The 18446-nt window shown below is 44.9% G+C and overlaps 1 protein-coding gene and 1 long non-coding RNA gene across 2 annotated transcripts; both read right to left on the reverse strand.

Moving 5' to 3' along the window:
- Positions 1–2888: 2888 nt before the first annotated feature.
- On the reverse strand, positions 2889–3953 carry LOC310950072 (olfactory receptor 4D9; the record flags this gene model as incomplete). The annotated part of the gene is made up of 1 exon (XM_083917735.1): positions 2889–3953. The coding sequence occupies one exon, from the start codon at positions 3951–3953 to the stop codon at positions 2889–2891; it is 1065 nt and encodes a 354-aa protein (XP_083773861.1).
- Positions 3954–16388: 12435 nt separating this feature from the next.
- Positions 16389–18378, reverse strand: LOC310950108. The gene is made up of 4 exons (XR_014593283.1): positions 18302–18378; positions 16910–16983; positions 16650–16754; positions 16389–16494 (listed from the first exon to the last, which is right to left on the reverse strand). It is a non-coding gene; the product is annotated as an uncharacterized lncRNA (long non-coding RNA).
- Positions 18379–18446: the final 68 nt, after the last annotated feature.

Raw genomic sequence — 18446 nt, forward strand, 5'->3', positions numbered from 1 at the left:
TTTTCCTGCTGAAAAAGTCAATTTTCATTTCCTTTAAAGAGCTGAAGTGGGGAGATTAAGAGTCCAGAGACTAAATATGTGAAGTTATCAGGTTTAATGTGCAGAATATAAATTCTTTATAAGTCCGTTGACGTTGATGAAGACGACTCACTTGAATGGGGATAAAAGAATTCACTCCTGTGGCTCCTCCAAACTTCCAAACCTCATTTTATTCTGACAGTGAAACCAAAGCTTTTAACACAAGACGGTTAAACATGCTCTTTAAAATCAGCGTCCACGTCTTTATTTGTCTTTTTTCTGTCACTGTCAAACTTGATTAAGAAGTCCCGCAGGCGTGAAGCGCTGATTCGGTCGATCAGTTGATTAAACGGACGGAGTTTCTCTCTTCGGGGGGTTCAAACTCTCCTCGTACCACACGAGTGTATCAGCCAATCTACTGTTTATTAGAAATGCATCAAATATGTGATGAAAGGTTCAGGGAAGAACTCCGTGGAACCCAAATGCAGACAAGGAAACGGTTAAAAAAAATATTAAATAAACAAAGACAACAAGGAAACAGTGAGGCTGCTGATGACACAACCGCTGATCTCAGGAGGAAACACGAGCTGAAACGTCTTTGCCAGGTGAGAAGTGATTCAGTGCAGCTTACTTTCGTTAGACTGAAACAGGACTCGACCTCTTTATCAAAAGCTTTTATGTTCTTCACTCACGGGAAACTAAAGCCCCTCGTCCTCCGCTCTCTGAAACCCTTCGGCTTCAGTCGCCGACCTTTGTTTATCATTTTCTCTCTCACTGATCCCGTCCTGGTTCCCTTCAGCTCTGACGCAGCGCTGTCAGTGTACGCCGCAGGAAGTGACATCATACGCAGTAAATTATCACGTTGTTTCTTCCTCTGTGCGATGAACAGGAACAAGACGTCCAAACTCAATAAGAGTCGACTATGGGTCATTTTGCCTCCCTTTGTGGCCACTTTACGTCTTTTTTTTAATGTTTTATTTAATTTTGTGCCTCTTTGTCATAGTTTTGCATTTCTTTTTAGTCATTTTGTCATTTACTTCACCCTCTTTAGGCTCAAATTTCACAATTTATTAAAAACATAATCTCATTACATCACCCATAAGATGTTCAGACACATAAACACTCCTATAAAACCACTTCCATGTGTTACATAATGGAGGATTCTGCTGATTTAGTGATTTCAGTCGTTTCCCTCCTACAGATCAATAAAGAGTCTTACATTTGAATAGCAGCTATAATAATAACAATAATAACTATGGTGTAATTAAAGACTTTAATACACACTCAGAAAGGACATGTATCTCCCTAACATCCTTCATCTGAAACAAACACACACTGAACCAGCTTTAGTTTGCAGCGTGTGTTTTATTTGATCTCTTTCAGGTGAAATGGCGTCTTCAGGTTTATGTTTTTTAACACAGAAGAAGAAGAAATCGCCCCACAGACGGAGACATTTAACATCTGTGATCTGGGAACTCTCCGGGCTTTTTAAAGATGAACTGTAAGAAAAACCTGTCTTTTATTTTTACACAAACATGCAGACGCGTCTCTGCGCGGCTTCACACGCCGGGGACGTTTTTCTGTGTCGCACCGTGAATAAAGACGTCAGACACAACAACATCCAGACGAGCTCTTCCATCCTTGTGTCAGAACTCAACTTTATTTCTTTATTACTTCATTATTTTCACTTTGTCCGGTCTTTACCTTTCACAATAAAAGCCCCAGACACACAGCACAACTATGTACCCGACGGGACTCAAATCCAGTATTTCGCAAAAAAGGAAACTCGATCGAATAACTTAGAGTTTGTTGGTGATTGTTTGTTTTGTTGAGCGTATTAAAAAAAACAGGATACACAGGAAGTAAGAAAACCTACAGTTCCAGGTACCAAGTGGAGAAGGGGCAGGAATGAATCAGCTGATGCTTCTTCCTGCTCCTTTTCCAACATACAAAGGGTTTTAATGACTCGTGCTCCAAGTGTAATATAGTTTTCACATGTTTGAAATAAAGCATTCATTCATTCATTCATTCATTCATTCATTCATTCATTCATTTGTTACACGACAATAAAGCTGCGTTTTCTTTTTTTGGAACACGGTTGATTTCTAAGGGCGCCCTCCCACTGTGCCTCCGTCCCGTGCCCCGTGCTTTAGGGTCCTTGTCCCCCCCTCCAGGCCCGTTTGTACTCACACTACCTGGGCCTCGGAGAATGCTTCTTGCTGCCTATACGTCATCACGCCGTAACACGTCACACGCATTGATGACGTCATGGCGATGCGTGGCTTTGTTTCCAGATCTTTCCGTAGACCTCAGAGTTTTTGTGCGTCTTGTCGACTGTTTTTGAATCTTTTCATCGACCAAATCTGCAGTAAACACTCCACCTCCGCATCACACCAATGTGAACCTTTCACCGCCATTGTTTGAAATGTCCGCGCATGGTCCCTCCTTCTTTTTTCTACGTCCCAACAGGCGCACAGGAAATGACCTCAGAACCGCCGTAGGCCTCGTGCTCGTGGGCACGCTCGTGCTCGTACATGTGCAAACGTGCTTTACAAAAGCCCACCTCTCCCAAACGGGCCGTGGACGGTCAGCTGACCGCAGTTATGCGCGGAGCAGTTGCACTCACACTGGTCAAACGCACGAGGCTTTAGCTGAAAAAGCGGTTTTGGCCCGGTGCGGAAGGACAGTGATAAGATTTTAAGATTTAAGATTTTGCACCGTGAGTAAAGACATGAGGACACAAAGCTCCAGGGTTCGATTCTTCTTCTTCCATTCTTACCTTTCAAAATAAAAGCCCTAGACTGCGTAACAGCTATGAATATTCACATGTTGGTGGCGTGTATCCGTCACGCCCCTGAGTGACGCCGTCCTCAATTCAAGTCTTTGGCCCCTGAGTTTTTGGGGCCTTCGGTCGAGTTCCTACCCTGGAAAGGCACGAGGAGCTTGTGTGCGCAGAGTCTGAACTTCTGATCCCTTACGCTGTAAATGATGACATTCCAGCAACTGTTGGTGGCCAAAATCCAGAAGGCGAAAAAGGAAAAGTTGCACCATTTATTCCCCAAAACGTTCCCGACCACGAAGACGGCGATGGGGGTGAATGAGGCGGTGAACGCCACGGTCAGCGTCCCTATTGTTCTCGCTGCCTTGATGTCGGAGAAAGTAGGTTTGGTGGTGCTTTGGCACTCGCTCTCGGCCAGGTGGCGTCTGCGCTTGGAGTGCTGCCGGATGCTGGACAGAGAGATGATGTTGATGACCACCGTTCCGCCGAGGAGGGTGAAGTCGAACGCGGGGAAGAGGAGGAGGATGTTCCAGGCCTGGGTGGGGAACTCCCCGATCGTCCCCAGCGCGTAATTGCACATCCGGCTGCAGGGGTTGTACTCCAGAGCGATCTCGCTGCTGAAAACCACCGGAGACACCGCCAAGAAGAAGCTCCCGACCCACGAGAGCACGATGAGGATGGTGGTCCTCTTACGCGTGATCACGGAGTCCTTGTGCAGCGGCCGCAGCACGGCGATGCTCCTCTCGATCGTCAGCAGGAAAATGGTCGTGATGGAGACCAAGGTGCACCCGGCGAAGACGGGGCCGATGACGTTGCACGGGTGGAAACTCACCGACTGCGAGTTGTACGAAGTCCACTCCGGTGCCGAGTCGGTCACCATGAGGTAGACTTCGGCGTAGACAGAGATCGGCACCACGAATATCCCCACCGCCAGGTCAGCCACGGCGAGGGACGCCTTCAGGTATCCCTGCGGCGTGTGGAAGTGCTTAGTCCCGAGAACCACAGCCAGAGTCAGCAAGTTCCCAAACAAGATGGCGAAGATCAGCAGCACCATGAAGAGCACCATGAGGACTTTGTTGGCCAGCGTACAGCAGCACACGGTGCAGTGCGCCGCCTCGGCTCCGCCCAACATGCTCCCAGCGCCGCTTTCAATCATCGGAGGAGCTGCAACGTGACCTTCATCACCTTAAAACAGAGAAAGAACGGTCAGGTCATCTGGAGATCTGAGGTCTGAAGGATGGATAAAGGATGGATGAAGGATGGATGGATGAAGGATGGATGGATGAAGGGTGGATGATGGATGGATGTATGAAGGATGGATGGTGGATGAAGGATGGATGATGGATGGATGAAGGGTGGATGATGGATGGATGGATAATGGGTGGATGATGGATGGATGGATGAAGGATGGATGGATGAAGGATGGATGGATGAAAGATGGATGATGGATGGATGGATGAAGGATGGATGGATGAAGGATGGATAAAGGGCGGACAAAGGATGAATGAATGATGGATGGACGAATGGTGGATGGATAAAGGATGGATGGATGGTGGGTGGATGGATGAAGGAAGGATGGATGATGGATGAAGGAAGGATGGATGGATGAAAGATGGATGGATGGATGATGGATGGATGAAGGATGGATTGATATAGGATGGATGGATGGATGGTGGGTGGATGGATGCAGGATGGATGAAGGATGGATGGATGAAGGATGGAGGAAGGATGGATGCAGGATGGATGAAGGATGGATGGATGCAGGATGGATGAAGGATGGATGCAGCGGTGATGTCATGTCCTGCAGCAGCTGTCGTAGTAAACAAAAACAGCTGACTCGTGGTTCTTTAATCCGGTTCTCAACTCTATTTATTATATTTTATGATTTATATCAAACAAAAATATCAATATTTCACTTTTACCACATTATTTAGAGTCAGTTACTCCCTTAAATATATAAAATATATATAAAATATATATAAAATATGTAATTTTGCATCTTTTTTGTGGTGGTTTTGCATCTATTTTTAGTCATTTTGCATCTTTTTGTGCTGGTTTTGCATTTATTTTCAACCATTTTGCATCTGTTTGTGCTGGTTTTGCATCCTCTGTCTCCGTGTGCTCATTTTGTGGACACAAAGCGCCGCTGAAGGCTCCGCTGTCACCCCTTGTTCATCTCCCGGTGTCACATGTCGTGTCCCGCAGCTTCACTCACGCAGAAGCGTCCGCACATGCAGCCAACGCTCCTCGGGACGCGAAGACAGGGCAGAAAATCTCTCCCCCCACACACACACACACACACACACGCACACACACACACACACACACACACACACACACACGGGATGGGTCTCACTGTCTCCGCGCTCCTCTCGTGGAGGACTCTGAGGCTTTTACGCGCTCTGGATCCGGACAGACTCTCTCTAAAGCCCGATGTCATCATAGAAGCTGAACTCCCCCCTGACTCACACACTCACGGTCAGGTGATATTAAATATTACATATTAAATATTAAATATTACAGGAAACTCACTTTTAGCTCCAAATGATCTTCAAGACGCAGAATCCAGCATTTTTGTTCTTTATCCACACAGCTGAACACATCCGGCAGTCCTCAGAGACAAAGAGCCCGTCACCATCATCATCATCTGCTTCTTATGATGATGATGAAGAAGAAGAAGAGGAAGAAGAGGAAGAAGAGGAAGAGGAAGTCTCTGTTCCAGATGCATGAGCGGCAGGATGAGCCCTGAGACTCGGTCACAGAGTCCCGCTCCTCTGCGCTGCGCACCAGCGTGTGAGGAGGAGAGACGCTGCGTCCTGGAGAAGAAGCTGCCCACACTGCACAGCCACGGACGGATCAGAGCCACCGGGGCCCTGGGCACAGACCTGGAAGAGCCCCCCCCCCCACACACACACAATCTGTCTACACAGGAACAAGACATCCACATTCAAAGAGTCGAATATCAGTGGTTTTGCATCTTTTTGTGATGGTTTTGCATCTATTTTTAGTCATTTTGCATCTTTTTGTGTTGGTTTTGCATCTATTTTTAGTCATTTCGCACCTTTTGTGGTGGTTTTGCATCTATTTTTAGCCATTTTGCATCTTTTTGTAGTGGTTTTGCATCATTTTTTTAGTCATTTTGCATCTTTTTGTGGTGGTTTTGCATCTATTTTTAGCCATTTTGCATCTTTTTGTGGTGGTTTTTGCATCTATTTTTAGTCATTTTGCATCTTTTTGTGGTGGTTTTGCATCTATTTTTAGTAATTTTGCATCTTTTTTGTGGTGGTTTTGTGTTTTTTTCAGTAACATTTTACGAGTCGACTCCATAAAGTTTGATTTTCTCTTCTGTTAAATGATTCTAATTGAACTGAATTCAGAGTTCACAGCTGGTTCACGTGCTGCAGCCTTTCAGGAAGCTCCAGTCGCTGTCTGCGTGGACCGTAGTAAACAGTGTGTGTGTGTGTGTGTGTGTGTGTGTGTGTGTGTGTGTGTGTGTGTGTGTGTGTGTGTGTGTGTGTGTGTCTGTGTGTAATCCTGTCGTCTCTCTTTGTTGTGCAGCTTTGGCTCCCGTCCTGCGTTGCCACAAGTGGACACAACAAAACAAAAGCATAATCCCGTGCTTCTCTGTGTGTGGTGTGTAATCCTTAATCCGGAGGTCACAGCGGGCGGTCGCTGCAGTCCGATTCTTCAGATTACAGAGTTTTTGAGTTTCTGGATCTTAAATCAGATTTATTCTGCAGCTCTGAGTAAGATTAAAGGAGTATTTCACCAGACTTCACATGTGTTGTTTCTGCTCCTGTGAACGTTCAGAAATCGACCACTGAACTTACAAATGAAACCTCTGCGCTCCATAAACATCCTGTCCTTTAAGGGCCCCCTCCCACTGTGCCTCCGTCCCGTGCCCCCTGCTTTAGGGCCCTTGTCCCCCCCTCCAGGCCCGTTTGTACTCACACTACCTGGGCCTCAGAGAATGCTTCTTGCTGCCTATACGTCATCACGCCGTAACACGTCACACGCATTGATGACGTCATGGCGATGCGTGGCTTTGTTTCCAGATCTTTCCGTAGACCTCAGAGTTTTTGTGCGTCTTGTCGACTGTTTTTGAATCTTTTCATCGACCAAATCTGCAGTAAACACTCCACCTCCGCATCACACCAACGTGAACCTTTCACCGCCATTGTTTGAAATGTCCGCGCATGGTCCCTCCTTCTTTTTTCTATGTCCCATAGTGCTTGTACACGTGCACACGCTCGTGCTCGTACACGTGCGCACGCTTGTGCTCGTACACGTGTAAACGTGCTTTACTAAAGCCCACCTCTCCCAAACGGGCCGTGGACAGCAAGCGTGCCGCTCCTGACACGTGTTTGGGCACGGTACGGAGGCACAGTGGGAGTGCGCCCTACGATGAGTATCGTTTTATCATAATTATAAATGAGTGTGTTGATTCTGTCTTCCTGTGCAGCAGCTGCGCTCGTTCCCCTCCTGTTCTCCATCGCTGCTCGCCAGGATGTCTCCTGATGGTGTGATCACACAGATTTCATTTCCCTTCTGTTGCACAGGATTCAGATTTTCCCGATCAGATCTTTCATGCGTGGTCGTAAATCTGATTCACATCCAACCAGCGAAAGCTTTGAGAACGCTCATATCGGGTCATGTCTCCACAGAAACCCCTTCACCCTCTTCTCCGGGGTCGGGTCTCAGGGGCAGCAGCTCCAGAAGGGTTGTTTTAATTTAATCTAACAATTAAATAAAACAACAATAACAATAAAAAACAGTGCAAATGTGAATGTAAACCATGCAATTGTGCATGTGAAGTGTTGCCCTGCTTCCTTGCATGTGAAGAAGTGTAAAATGTGTAAAATGAGTAAAAGTACCTCAAAAGTACTCGAGTAAATGTACTTTATATGAAATTATTTTGACCTTTGCACACTTTAAAACAGCCTCACAGACGAAAACACGAATCTTTACGTGAACATCAACGACTGCAGCGCTCGTTTCATCTCACAGTGAAAAGAACGCACTGATGAAATATGTTTCATCCTCCGTCAGCAGGACAAACACGTCCACATGAAGAGTCCTGTGGTGTTTTCATGCAGATGAGGAAGAATCTCCAAGTGTGTCTCATCACTTATTAAGAAGCTGCACAGACCCCCATGTGCTTTTAATGACGTCTACGGGGACTTGTGTGTTAAAGCTGGATTCATCCCCTGTAGGTTAAAGACTAAGGGCGCACTCCCACTGTGCCTCCGTCCCGTGCCCCAGCACGTTTCACAGCTAAAGTCTGGTTCCTTTGACCAGTGTGAGTGCAACCGCACCGCGTCTAGGAGCGGCACGCTTGCCGTCCACGGCCCGTTTGGGAGAGGTGGGCTTTAGTAAAGCATGTTTGCACGTGTACGAGCGTGCGCACGTGTACGAGCACGAGGCCTACGGTGGTTCTGAGGTCATTTCCTGTGCGCCTGTTGGGACGTAGAGAAAAGAAGGAGGGACCATGCGCAGACATTTAAAACAATGGCGGTGAACGGTTCACCTTGGTACGGAAAGATCTGGAAACAAAGCCACGCATCGCCATGACGTCATCAATGCGTGTGACGTGTTACGGCGTGATGACGTATAGGCAGCAAGAAGAAGGCTTTAGCCGAAAAACCTGTTTTGGCCCGGTACGGAAGGACAGTGTGAGTGCGCCCTAAATGTAGTGAGAAAGTGGCGCCTGGGAGTGCTTTGGCACGGGGAAGGGGCTCCCAGCAGCACGAGGCACTTCACCTCTAACGGGAGCTGGGACCCAAATGCAGACACGGACACAGAGTCTGGTTTTAAAGAGTCTTTCATGAATAAACTATTTACAAGAGTGTCCAGTGAGCAGGGGGGAAAGGAGCGGGGTCCTGGTGAAGGTGCAGCTCTCCAGAGCGAGTCCAGTGAAGGTGAAGAATCAAACGACAGCGAGACGATCACGGGGAAAAACACGAACGGGTGGTCGGCAAGCAGACGGGGATGCAGACAGGTGAACGGGATCACGGGTAACACAAGTACAGCTCCGTTATTAATGAATGTGTTGGTCGTATGTGCAGTTTTGAAGCTTGTACGTGTCATCACGCCGTACGGGAGAAATCAGTCACAAGCTGGTGGGTGGTGAAGTTTTTTTGCTTTTGACTTCTTGAGATAGTTCTGCACTTCAAAAATCCTAAAAATGAAGTTCAGACAGACATATTTTTCAAAACACAGTCCCATGGGATCCACCGGAAGGACGGGACTTCACCTCTAACGGGAACTGGAACCCTGGAACCTGTATAGCTAGCTCCATTATTAATGAATGTGCAGTTTTGAAGCTTGTACGTGTCATCACGCCGTACGGGAGAAATCAGTCACAAGCTCGTTCACAGCCTAACGTTTGCTTTTTACCTCTTGAGATAGTTTCTACACTTCAAAAATCCTAAAAATGAAGTTCATTATCCTGCTGAACAAAACATTAAAGTATCATTTTCTGCAATCACCGAAAAAATCTGATGGAAAAATTCCACTTCCTCTTTGTTTGAGCGAATCAGGGCGACGCCGACTTCAGGGTCAGCTCACGAAAACCCGACAGACAAAGACGCAGAAGAGGATTCTGGTCCGACGTCCTTCTTGGATAAACGTCTGAGCTCAACAAGAAAACAAGAAATTGCAGTTGTTATCTTCACCTTCAGCATCGTTTTGCGAGCAGGAAGTAACCATGAATGAAGTCTTTGACTGGACACACGACGCTGACGCACAATAAGACAATAAAGACGTCTTATATAAACCTTACCTCACCACGTGTAAGTCAAACTCTCCTTTGTCCTTGGCCAAGACGGTTTCAGACACACAGACACTTTATCTTTAGAGCCGCTCACACACTCAACATCGATCGCGAGTCATTTTCTTCATAAAGAGACGGAAAATTCTTCTTCTCAGTGTTCGTTTACACTCTGAGCTCCAGCTGTGAAGCGAGGCCGCGGCGCTCGAACCGTGACTCATTTCTGGTGCATCTGTTTGGCTTTTGACCTCAAAAGTGTATTCATCCACTTCAACAGTGCACACATCACTATTTCACCCGTAAGCAACAAAGTCATTCTTCTTCTTCTTCTTCTTCTTCTTCTTCTTCTTCTTCTTCTTCTTCTTCTTCTTCTTCTTATTATTATTATTATTATTATTATTATTATTATTATTATTATTACGTAGAAGATTATGTCCCATGTTAGGAATTCACATCTTGGCAAATATGTTTCTAAAACCTCTGACTAACGTCTTTAAATGTAACCCCTGAACCTGAATACATTTATGTAAGGCACTTTGAATTATATTGATGTGGAAATCAGTTATTCATGTTCCGTCACTGTAACCCTGGAACCTGTATAGCTTTATGTAAGGCACTTTGAATTATATTGTTGTTCAAATGTTCTACACAAATAAATTTGCCTTGTCTAGCTCCGTTATTTATGTTCCTCTACTGTAACCCCGGAACCTGTATAGCTAGTTCTGGTATCCGTGTTCCCTCACTTTAACCCAGCAACCTGTGTAGTTAGCTAAATTTCCATGTTCCTATACTGTAACCCTGGAACCTGAATAGCTTTTTGAAAGCACTTTGAATTACATTGATGCTCAAATGTTCTACACAAATAAACTTGCCTTTCCTGGCTCCGTTATTCATGTTCCCTCACTTTAGACCCGGAACCGGTATAGCTAGCTAAATTTTCATGTTTCTGTACTGTAACCCTGGAACCTGTATAGCTAACTCTGGAATTCATGTTCCCTCACTTTAACCCTGGAACCTGTATAGCTTTATGTAAGGCACTTTGAATTAAATTGTTAAAATGTTCTACACAAATAAACTTGCGTTCTCCAGCTCCGTTATTCATGTTCCTTAACTGTAACCCCGGAACCTGTTTAAAAGAATGTGTAAAGTCGTATCTGCGATTAAAGCAAACCTCACATTTCTTGTTCTCTGGAGATTTAACAGCACGTCTCCTGAGAGTTAATTATCCTGTAAATACAGACACACTTGGAGCTGTTTACGCTAATGATGTATTTCCTGCTCGTTAAAGCGGAGCCTCACGTTGATGTAAAGCATAAATGTGACGCTGAAATTAAGCGTGATGCTCCGTTAAGCCGTGCCGTTAAAGGACCATTAATCTGGATTTACACTGGTCCTGTAGATACCTCTGGTGTAGGAATTCATTTATAGTCCAGTGTTGGATTTCAGCAGCAGATGGACGTGTGGATATAAAACCGTGCTGTGCGTATTCATTGTGCGTCCCAAAGCCTCGTCGCAGCTGCAGCACCAGGAGGGTGCGTTTGCGTTCACATCTGCCAGTTTTAAGCGCTTTGAACTGAGCTCAAAAGTTCAATCCTGACCTTGACTTTTCTCAAAAATGTGGCAAAATAAGATGTGATTCTGCATATTAACTTTATGTAAATGTGTTCAAGAGGACGCTACAAGACTGCACAACCGTCGTTCATCACCCCCCCCCCCCCCCCCCACCACCACCACCGCCCTCGTTCGTTCCATCCTTTATTTCATGGGGACGTGTTGAGACATGAAGGTTTTCTCTGCAGTAGAAAGATTAAAAATAAGACACCGTAAAAATGAAATTCAGTCACAGGTTGTAGTTTTTCCCACGGATCGGTCACAGACGCAACAGTTCGAGGAGAAGGGAAAGGAAGATATGAACGCATGAAGGGCTGGCGTGCTGCAGATAACATCCCCACTTATTTCTCTGCATCTATTTATTTATTAATTGAAATTAACTGAAACCAGAGAGAGGCGCCTGGAGAGAGGCGCCGGGTCCACAGCTCCGTCTGGAAACTACCATATCATAAAAGTTTGGGCTTAAAGTTCATAAAACAAACAAACATTAAAAGTGCAATGTTTATAGTTCCTGGCCAGATGCTCCCTCCAAGAAAAAGGATTTCATCATTCATGATTAAGACGACGACGGACTTAGACTTAAGGGCGCCCTCCCACTGTGCCTCCGTCCCGTGCCCCGTGCTTTAGGGTCCTTGTCCCCCCCTCCAGGCCCGTTTGTACTCACACTACCTGGGCCTCGGAGAATGCTTCTTGCTGCCTATACGTCATCACGCCGTAACACGTCACACGCATTGATGACCACTGTGTGGACCCTGTTTTAGAGACCTTGGCCTGTGTGGACCCTGTTTTAGAGACCTTGGCCTGTGTGGACCCTGTTTTAGAGACCTTGGCCTGTGTGGACCCTGTGTTAGAGACCTTGGCCTGTGTGGACCCTGTTTTAGAGACCTTGGCCTGTGTGGACCCTGTGTTAGAGACCTTGGCCTGTGTGGACCCTGTTTTAGAGACCTTGGCCTGTGTGGACCCTGTTTTAGAGACCTTGGCCTGTGTGGACCCTGTGTTAGAGATCAGTCCACATTCCTCTGACGGAGCAGATTCAGAGATGAAGCTGGAGGGGAAATGATACCGTGTACAGAGATGGAGATCATTACTGTGGGGAGGAGAGGAGGGGAGGAGGGTGACACAGCAAGGCAAGCGAGGGCGCTGAGTCCCACGGCTGCGGCCGGCACGCCACCGCCGAGCGCTGGATTAATTCGCTCTGACTGTGATGCGCTCACTTTGTCTGTGGGGAAAGACGAGCACTGTACTCCCTCTTCTCCTCCCCCCATCGTACCCTGACTCCCATCCTCCTCATGACTTCCTCCCACCCCACCCTTACCCCCAACCCCCCGCTGGGTCGATCTCCGGAGGGCTGATGGCGCACAGCTGGGGGCCGATGCTGTGGATTTTGGGCGACAGATGGGAGAGTTTGCAGGCAGCTGAGCTTCACGGTCGGCTGGCTCGGCTGGCTGCGTGCAAACAGCGGCCTGAGTCACGCTTGAGTGTGTGGTGATGTCATCTTTGTTTGGACTTGCGTGTCCGAGCGAGCCGAGCGGAGGGGAGGAGTGGTTCGCCGGAGAGGTGGCCTCAGCTGCTGCCATAAGATCATTACAAGAGACACGGGCGGGCCTCCACAGCTGTGTCTGCACACTGCACTTTACATTTATGTAACAGTGCTTCTGACAGAGTAAAGGACACGACCTGGACAAACATATGTGGACACACTGAATAGTTACACAAATAAGCAAAACAGCTGAGTTTGGAGCCTCCACAAGAGAATTAGAGATAAAACAGTTGATGCAACACAAGATTAGTGATTCCCACACAAGGGGATACTTACAGGGGAACTCATTTTGAAGAAATGTAAATTATGACTCAGCTGTAATTCCTGAAAACAGATGTTTAAATAGTAAAAGTAGTGAAAACATAAAGAAATAACTATCAATAGAAACAGTCGAGCTAAAGGTGAACAGTCTCAGCCACCACCGAAATAAACAACGATGGACGCCGACATCAGCAGTCCTTCCGCCTGTCAGCGGAAAGAGGGTTAAGTGACAGCTGCACTGATGCATTGTGGGTCGGCGGAGGCTGAGTCGGCGCTGATCTCCGACCTGACGACAGAGACAGAAGCAGAGCGAGGGTTGGGCCCGTCCACCTTCATCAGTCCAGACTCAGAGGAGGTCAAAGGCTACGGAGCTTCCTTTAGGTCCAGCAGCAGCTGTTTAAGAGGAGTTCTGCTCTAAAGGGAAATACTGAGCATTAAAGATGAACTTTAATGCTTAGAAAAGAGTCAAACGCACTGATTCTTCCTTTTATTTCTTTCCTGACACAAATCCCGGACGAATAATCACCCAAACTCCACTAACCCGTAACACAAGCCGCACTTTTCCCAAAGTTAAAGTGTAACTCTGGCACAAAATCATCACAGGGTCTTTTTCGACACTTACACTCGGGCGTGGCTAACAGTGATTAGCTCGGGGCAGCACGGTGAAGGCATTCAAAGGTCTTTTTTAACCACTAATGCTGCTGAAAATAACAGCAAACCTCTGCAGCAGCATGAGAAGAGTCCCTACACACACACAACAAAGCACCAATGGGCTCCTTCCTTTGGTTTTTATGTGTAAAAGTCTGGAAATGCACCTGGAAATGGTTTTAATGTGACTTTAGTTAAAGCTGCTCTGCTCACATTTGTATCCATTAACTGATTTAATATTATTTTTGCTTATTTAATATCACACAAATTCATCCATGAAGTCTTTTATTTTAAGTTTTCATCAGAAAAAGTTGTTTTCAGCCTCTAATACCTACAAATCTCTGATTTTCTCTCTTTGATTTCACATTAAACTGAATATTTTTAACATTTAAAGACATTTTTCATGTTGAGACATTTAATAATACACAAAACAAACGTCTCTAATATCTGATGATGAAAATGAAGAATCATCTGCAGACATTTGTGACGTCATCAGGTTACTTTAAGATGATTTTGTTTGGACGTCTTTTCATTTTTAACCATAAAACAAAGCGTCATCAGCGTAGTTAGTGAAGCCAGAGTTTATTAAAGAGTGTTTTAAAGACTTACCTACTGGCCCCTGTACCAGCTCCTCTCATAGTAAAGTCCATTACAGTGGAAGGAGCCCATTGCTGCTTTGTTGTGTGTGTAGGGACTCTTCTCATGCTGCTGCAGAGGTTTGTGTTATTTTCAGCAGCATTAGTGGTTAAAAAAGTTCACTTTCTCTGTGGCGAGCGAAATAAATGAACGCGTTCTGTGAGATTCAAGTGAACGCTGTGTACATGTGAGGGGATCCACACATGCAGACGCCGTAGGTCTGAGTTTATTCCTGTGATTTGTTGAGAAGATGAGAAAAACTACAGCAGCGGTTACGGTCAAAGCCAGGGTGGAGGATCCTCAGCAGGAGTCTGTCAGAGGCCGCCTGATCATCCGTGACACATCGGTGACTTCAGGACCACCCGCTGACTCGCAAATACAGGAAACCAGATATTTCTCAGAGGTGGAGCTCGTCGTGGAAAAAGATCCTTAATCGCCACCAGATACAGACAGAAGTTATTAAAATATAACACAAACCGACAGAGATTTGTCCTCAACCCTGCAGCTTTTTGGAGCAGCCTGATGCAAAATGATTTATTCTTATAAATGAGATGCTGTCGCTCTTTGTTAGCAGTCAACACGGCACCGTGGACGGATGACTGACCGGGATGAATGACCTCAAAAAGATGCAAAATGACTAAAAATAGATGCAAAACCAGCACAAAAAGATGCAAAATGACTAAAAATAGATGCAAAACCAGCACAAAAAGATGCAAAATGACTAAAAATAGATGCAAAACCACCATAAAAAGATGCAAAATGACAAAAAATAGATGCAAAACCAGCACAAAAAGATGCAAAATGACTAAAAATAGATGCAAAACCAACACAAATAGATGCAAAATGACTAAAATTAGATAATTTGGGTGTCTTGTTCCTTTTCCTTCAGACCCGATTTGTTCTACGTCACCAGTAGTAAAGGAAAAAGGAACTTGTTTCCCTGGAAACAGAATAATTCATTCATTTAAACCTGAATTCCCTGATCAGTGAGAACCTAATGTGCATTTGGATTAAAGAACACCTCTGACAAGTTCATCTCATCTTCAGCCTCTGATCCTGGATCAGGTCTCAGGCGCAGCAACTCCAGCAGGGACCCCAAACTTCCCTTTCCCGGGCCACATTAACCAGCTCTAACTGGGGGATCCTGAGGCGTTCCCAGGCCAGTGTGGAGATCTAATCTCTCCACCTGGTCCTGGGTCTTCCCCGAGGCCTCCTCCCAGCTGGACGTGCCTGGAACACCTCCCTAGGGAGGCGCCCAGGGTTCATCCTTACCAGATGATCCTGAACCACCTCAACTGGCTCCTTTCAACACAAGCTGACAAGTTGTGTTTTTAACCCTTGCCGACAGTTTAAGCACCTCTGAGCAGCGTCTCTGCTCCAGACCTTTAGATTAATGAGGCATGTATGAGTTAAGCATACACGTATATTATATTATTATTATTTAGGGGAAATACAAAATGACAGCAAGACCCTGCGGTAAAAAAACAAGCTGTGCGTGTGAATTAGTTTGTGGTAATTTGATTAAACACAGACTGATTTAGTAATGTGCAACATGTGACTTTTATATATGAAGTGAAAAGAATGTAAATGAACACCTGAAGCTGCCGTAACAGTTCAGCTCATAACTCGCTTCACTGATGCAGGTTATTGGACACATTTTTTTATTTAATTGATTTATTCGATATTCGATGAAAGCTTTGATATAAAAGCTCTGACACTTGTGTCTAATGAGGGGGGCGTTTAGTATTAAGCAGCAATTAAACGTGTTTATTATGAGACAAACTTAAATAAGGATTTATTTCCTCACTGTGAGAAAGTGTCCTAAAAACTGCCCTGATACTGTAGGTCACTGTGTTTCACTGAGAGAGGGGATGAATGGTGCTATAATCAGTGGCGGGGCAAGGGTCCTTTGGGGCTCCAAGCAAGAAATTTGTGGGGGCCCCACCCCATCCCTCCACAGTGAAAAAAATTGTTTTTTGCACACAATTTCTGGGACATTTGATATGTATACTGAAAATAATACTTTAGAAGAGATTAGGGGTTCTCAAAGTGAATTTCAGGGAGGAACAGAAATTCTTAAAACCCTACGCCTATCAATAATTGTTGTAAATTACACCAACACAATATAAAATATGAACTTTTTTTATTACAAAAAATAGAAATCTGAATGTTGTTAACAATAAAATAAATACAAAAATAAAATTGACTGTTCACATTTGGGTCTTGATGGAGCTGATGACAAAAAAGAAAAAAAAACAACAACAGGGTATATTTGTTATAAATAATCTTTAATAGCATGGGCTAATTACAGCAATTCTTGTTGCAGTTATTATTATTGTCATTGTTATATGTTCTCTATGGAAGTAAAAAAAAATTATTTAACTCACAGTCATCTGTGTCAGCAGTTGGACTTGATCTCTGATCATCGGTTGGATGTTCCTGCGCAGGAGGTTGGGAAACCACTGTGCTGCTGGAGGTGGATGTTGATGGAACTAAACTCAAAAAACAACAACAGGGCATATGAGAATCTCTAAGGGCAGGCATATGATTATGTATGTGCACAGCATTTTCTACTACTACAGCTTAATACTACTGCCATGAAGAATATTAAGGCATAACATTATCAATTGTGGAATAATGAACTTACAGTTGTCATCAGGGATGGGAGGGGGAACATCATCCTTCCCTGGATGTGTTGGTTTAAAAAAGACAGTAATGATCCTGAGGAGAGATGAGAGGGAAACATATTGTTAAGTTCAACATGTATTATGCACTTGATGTACTCTTGTGGTGGGTGCATATATCATATGTACTGCCAAACACATATTTCTCCCTTTCTGGCACTATTAAGTTCATCTCATCATTATGCAAAGCTTATCATAGAAGGTGTACTTTAGTATTACATACTACAGTGGAAACCGCTTATAGTGATTTTTATGCAGAATATTATCTAAACGCCATTTGTATCGTTTTTCAATTATAAGAATTGCACGAAACGAACCGTTTCAGCATTTACTGAATTTTATTATGGTTTCAAACACATTCGTTTCAAATGCTCCTTTTGAGAGGAACCATGCAAGTTATATTACTGCGCAGTGCGCAGACATAACTCATAAATACATAAATACAAATACAGTAACTTCTTCTGTGCGTCGGCTCTGCCGTGAAGCCGGTGCATTTTTTTAAAACAAGTCTTAAAATAAACTTTGAAACACTGTTTCATAGAACAACAACATAGAAGATAACAACGGCATCAAGAAGAGTTAAGCTACGTCTGTTTTGTGTTGCGGCTCCGCTGCGCCGCGTTAAGAAGTCACTTCACATGTTTCCATGGATCAGTGTTGTCTAACACCAAGTTCACTGGTTTTTCAAAACGATAAAAAAAAATCTGTCATAAGCCTTGAGGAGACGTTTCTCATCAGGTGGCAATGACTTCCCTTTTCCAGCCATGATTCGCGCGCTTGCTGCCGGTGTCAACTCCTTACATTAACTAGCTGTTAGCTCACTCGTTAGCTAGCTGTTAGCTCACTCGTTAGCTAGCTGTTAGCTCACTCGTTAGCTAGCTGTTAGCTCACTCGTTAGCTAGCTGTTAGCTCACTCGGCAGAAGCAGACGTCCAGCACGTTTTCATTCATAAAATGAGAAAAAAAAAATGAACACTATAAGCGGATTTCTCGATCACTATAAACGAATTATTTAAACAGCATTTGTATAGAAGTGATTCTGTCCCAAGCCTTTTGATCCATATAAGCGGTTGATCACTATATTCGTGATCACTATAAGCGGTTTCCACTGTATTAGGCTGTTGTTGTTGTTGTTGCTGTTGTTGTTGTTGTTGTTAGACTGTCTGCCTCACTAAACTTTCTGTTGTTTTCTGCTGGTTGAGACTGGAGAGTGGTGCACATCTCCTCCTGCTAGCTAGCTTCATGTAGCTGTGTCATGTTACGCATTCGTCATAGCTTAGTTTTTAGCTTATTAGCCGCTATGGAGTCCGTGACAACACAACACAGTCAGTCAGAAAAACATAACGATGCACTTACCACTGTCTTACTTTCGTTTTTCCTCCCTTTCCTTCCTCTGTTTTTTCTTTTCTGCCCCGCTGGGATAACTCCTCTTCATCTTTTCGCAAGCGCGGAGCTCGGTGTAAGTGGGCGGAGCTCGGTGCTAAACAAACAATCAAACCTG

Source organism: Echiichthys vipera (assembly GCF_963691815.1).
Source record: "Echiichthys vipera genome assembly, chromosome: 8".
Lineage (NCBI taxonomy): Eukaryota > Metazoa > Chordata > Actinopteri > Perciformes > Trachinidae > Echiichthys > Echiichthys vipera.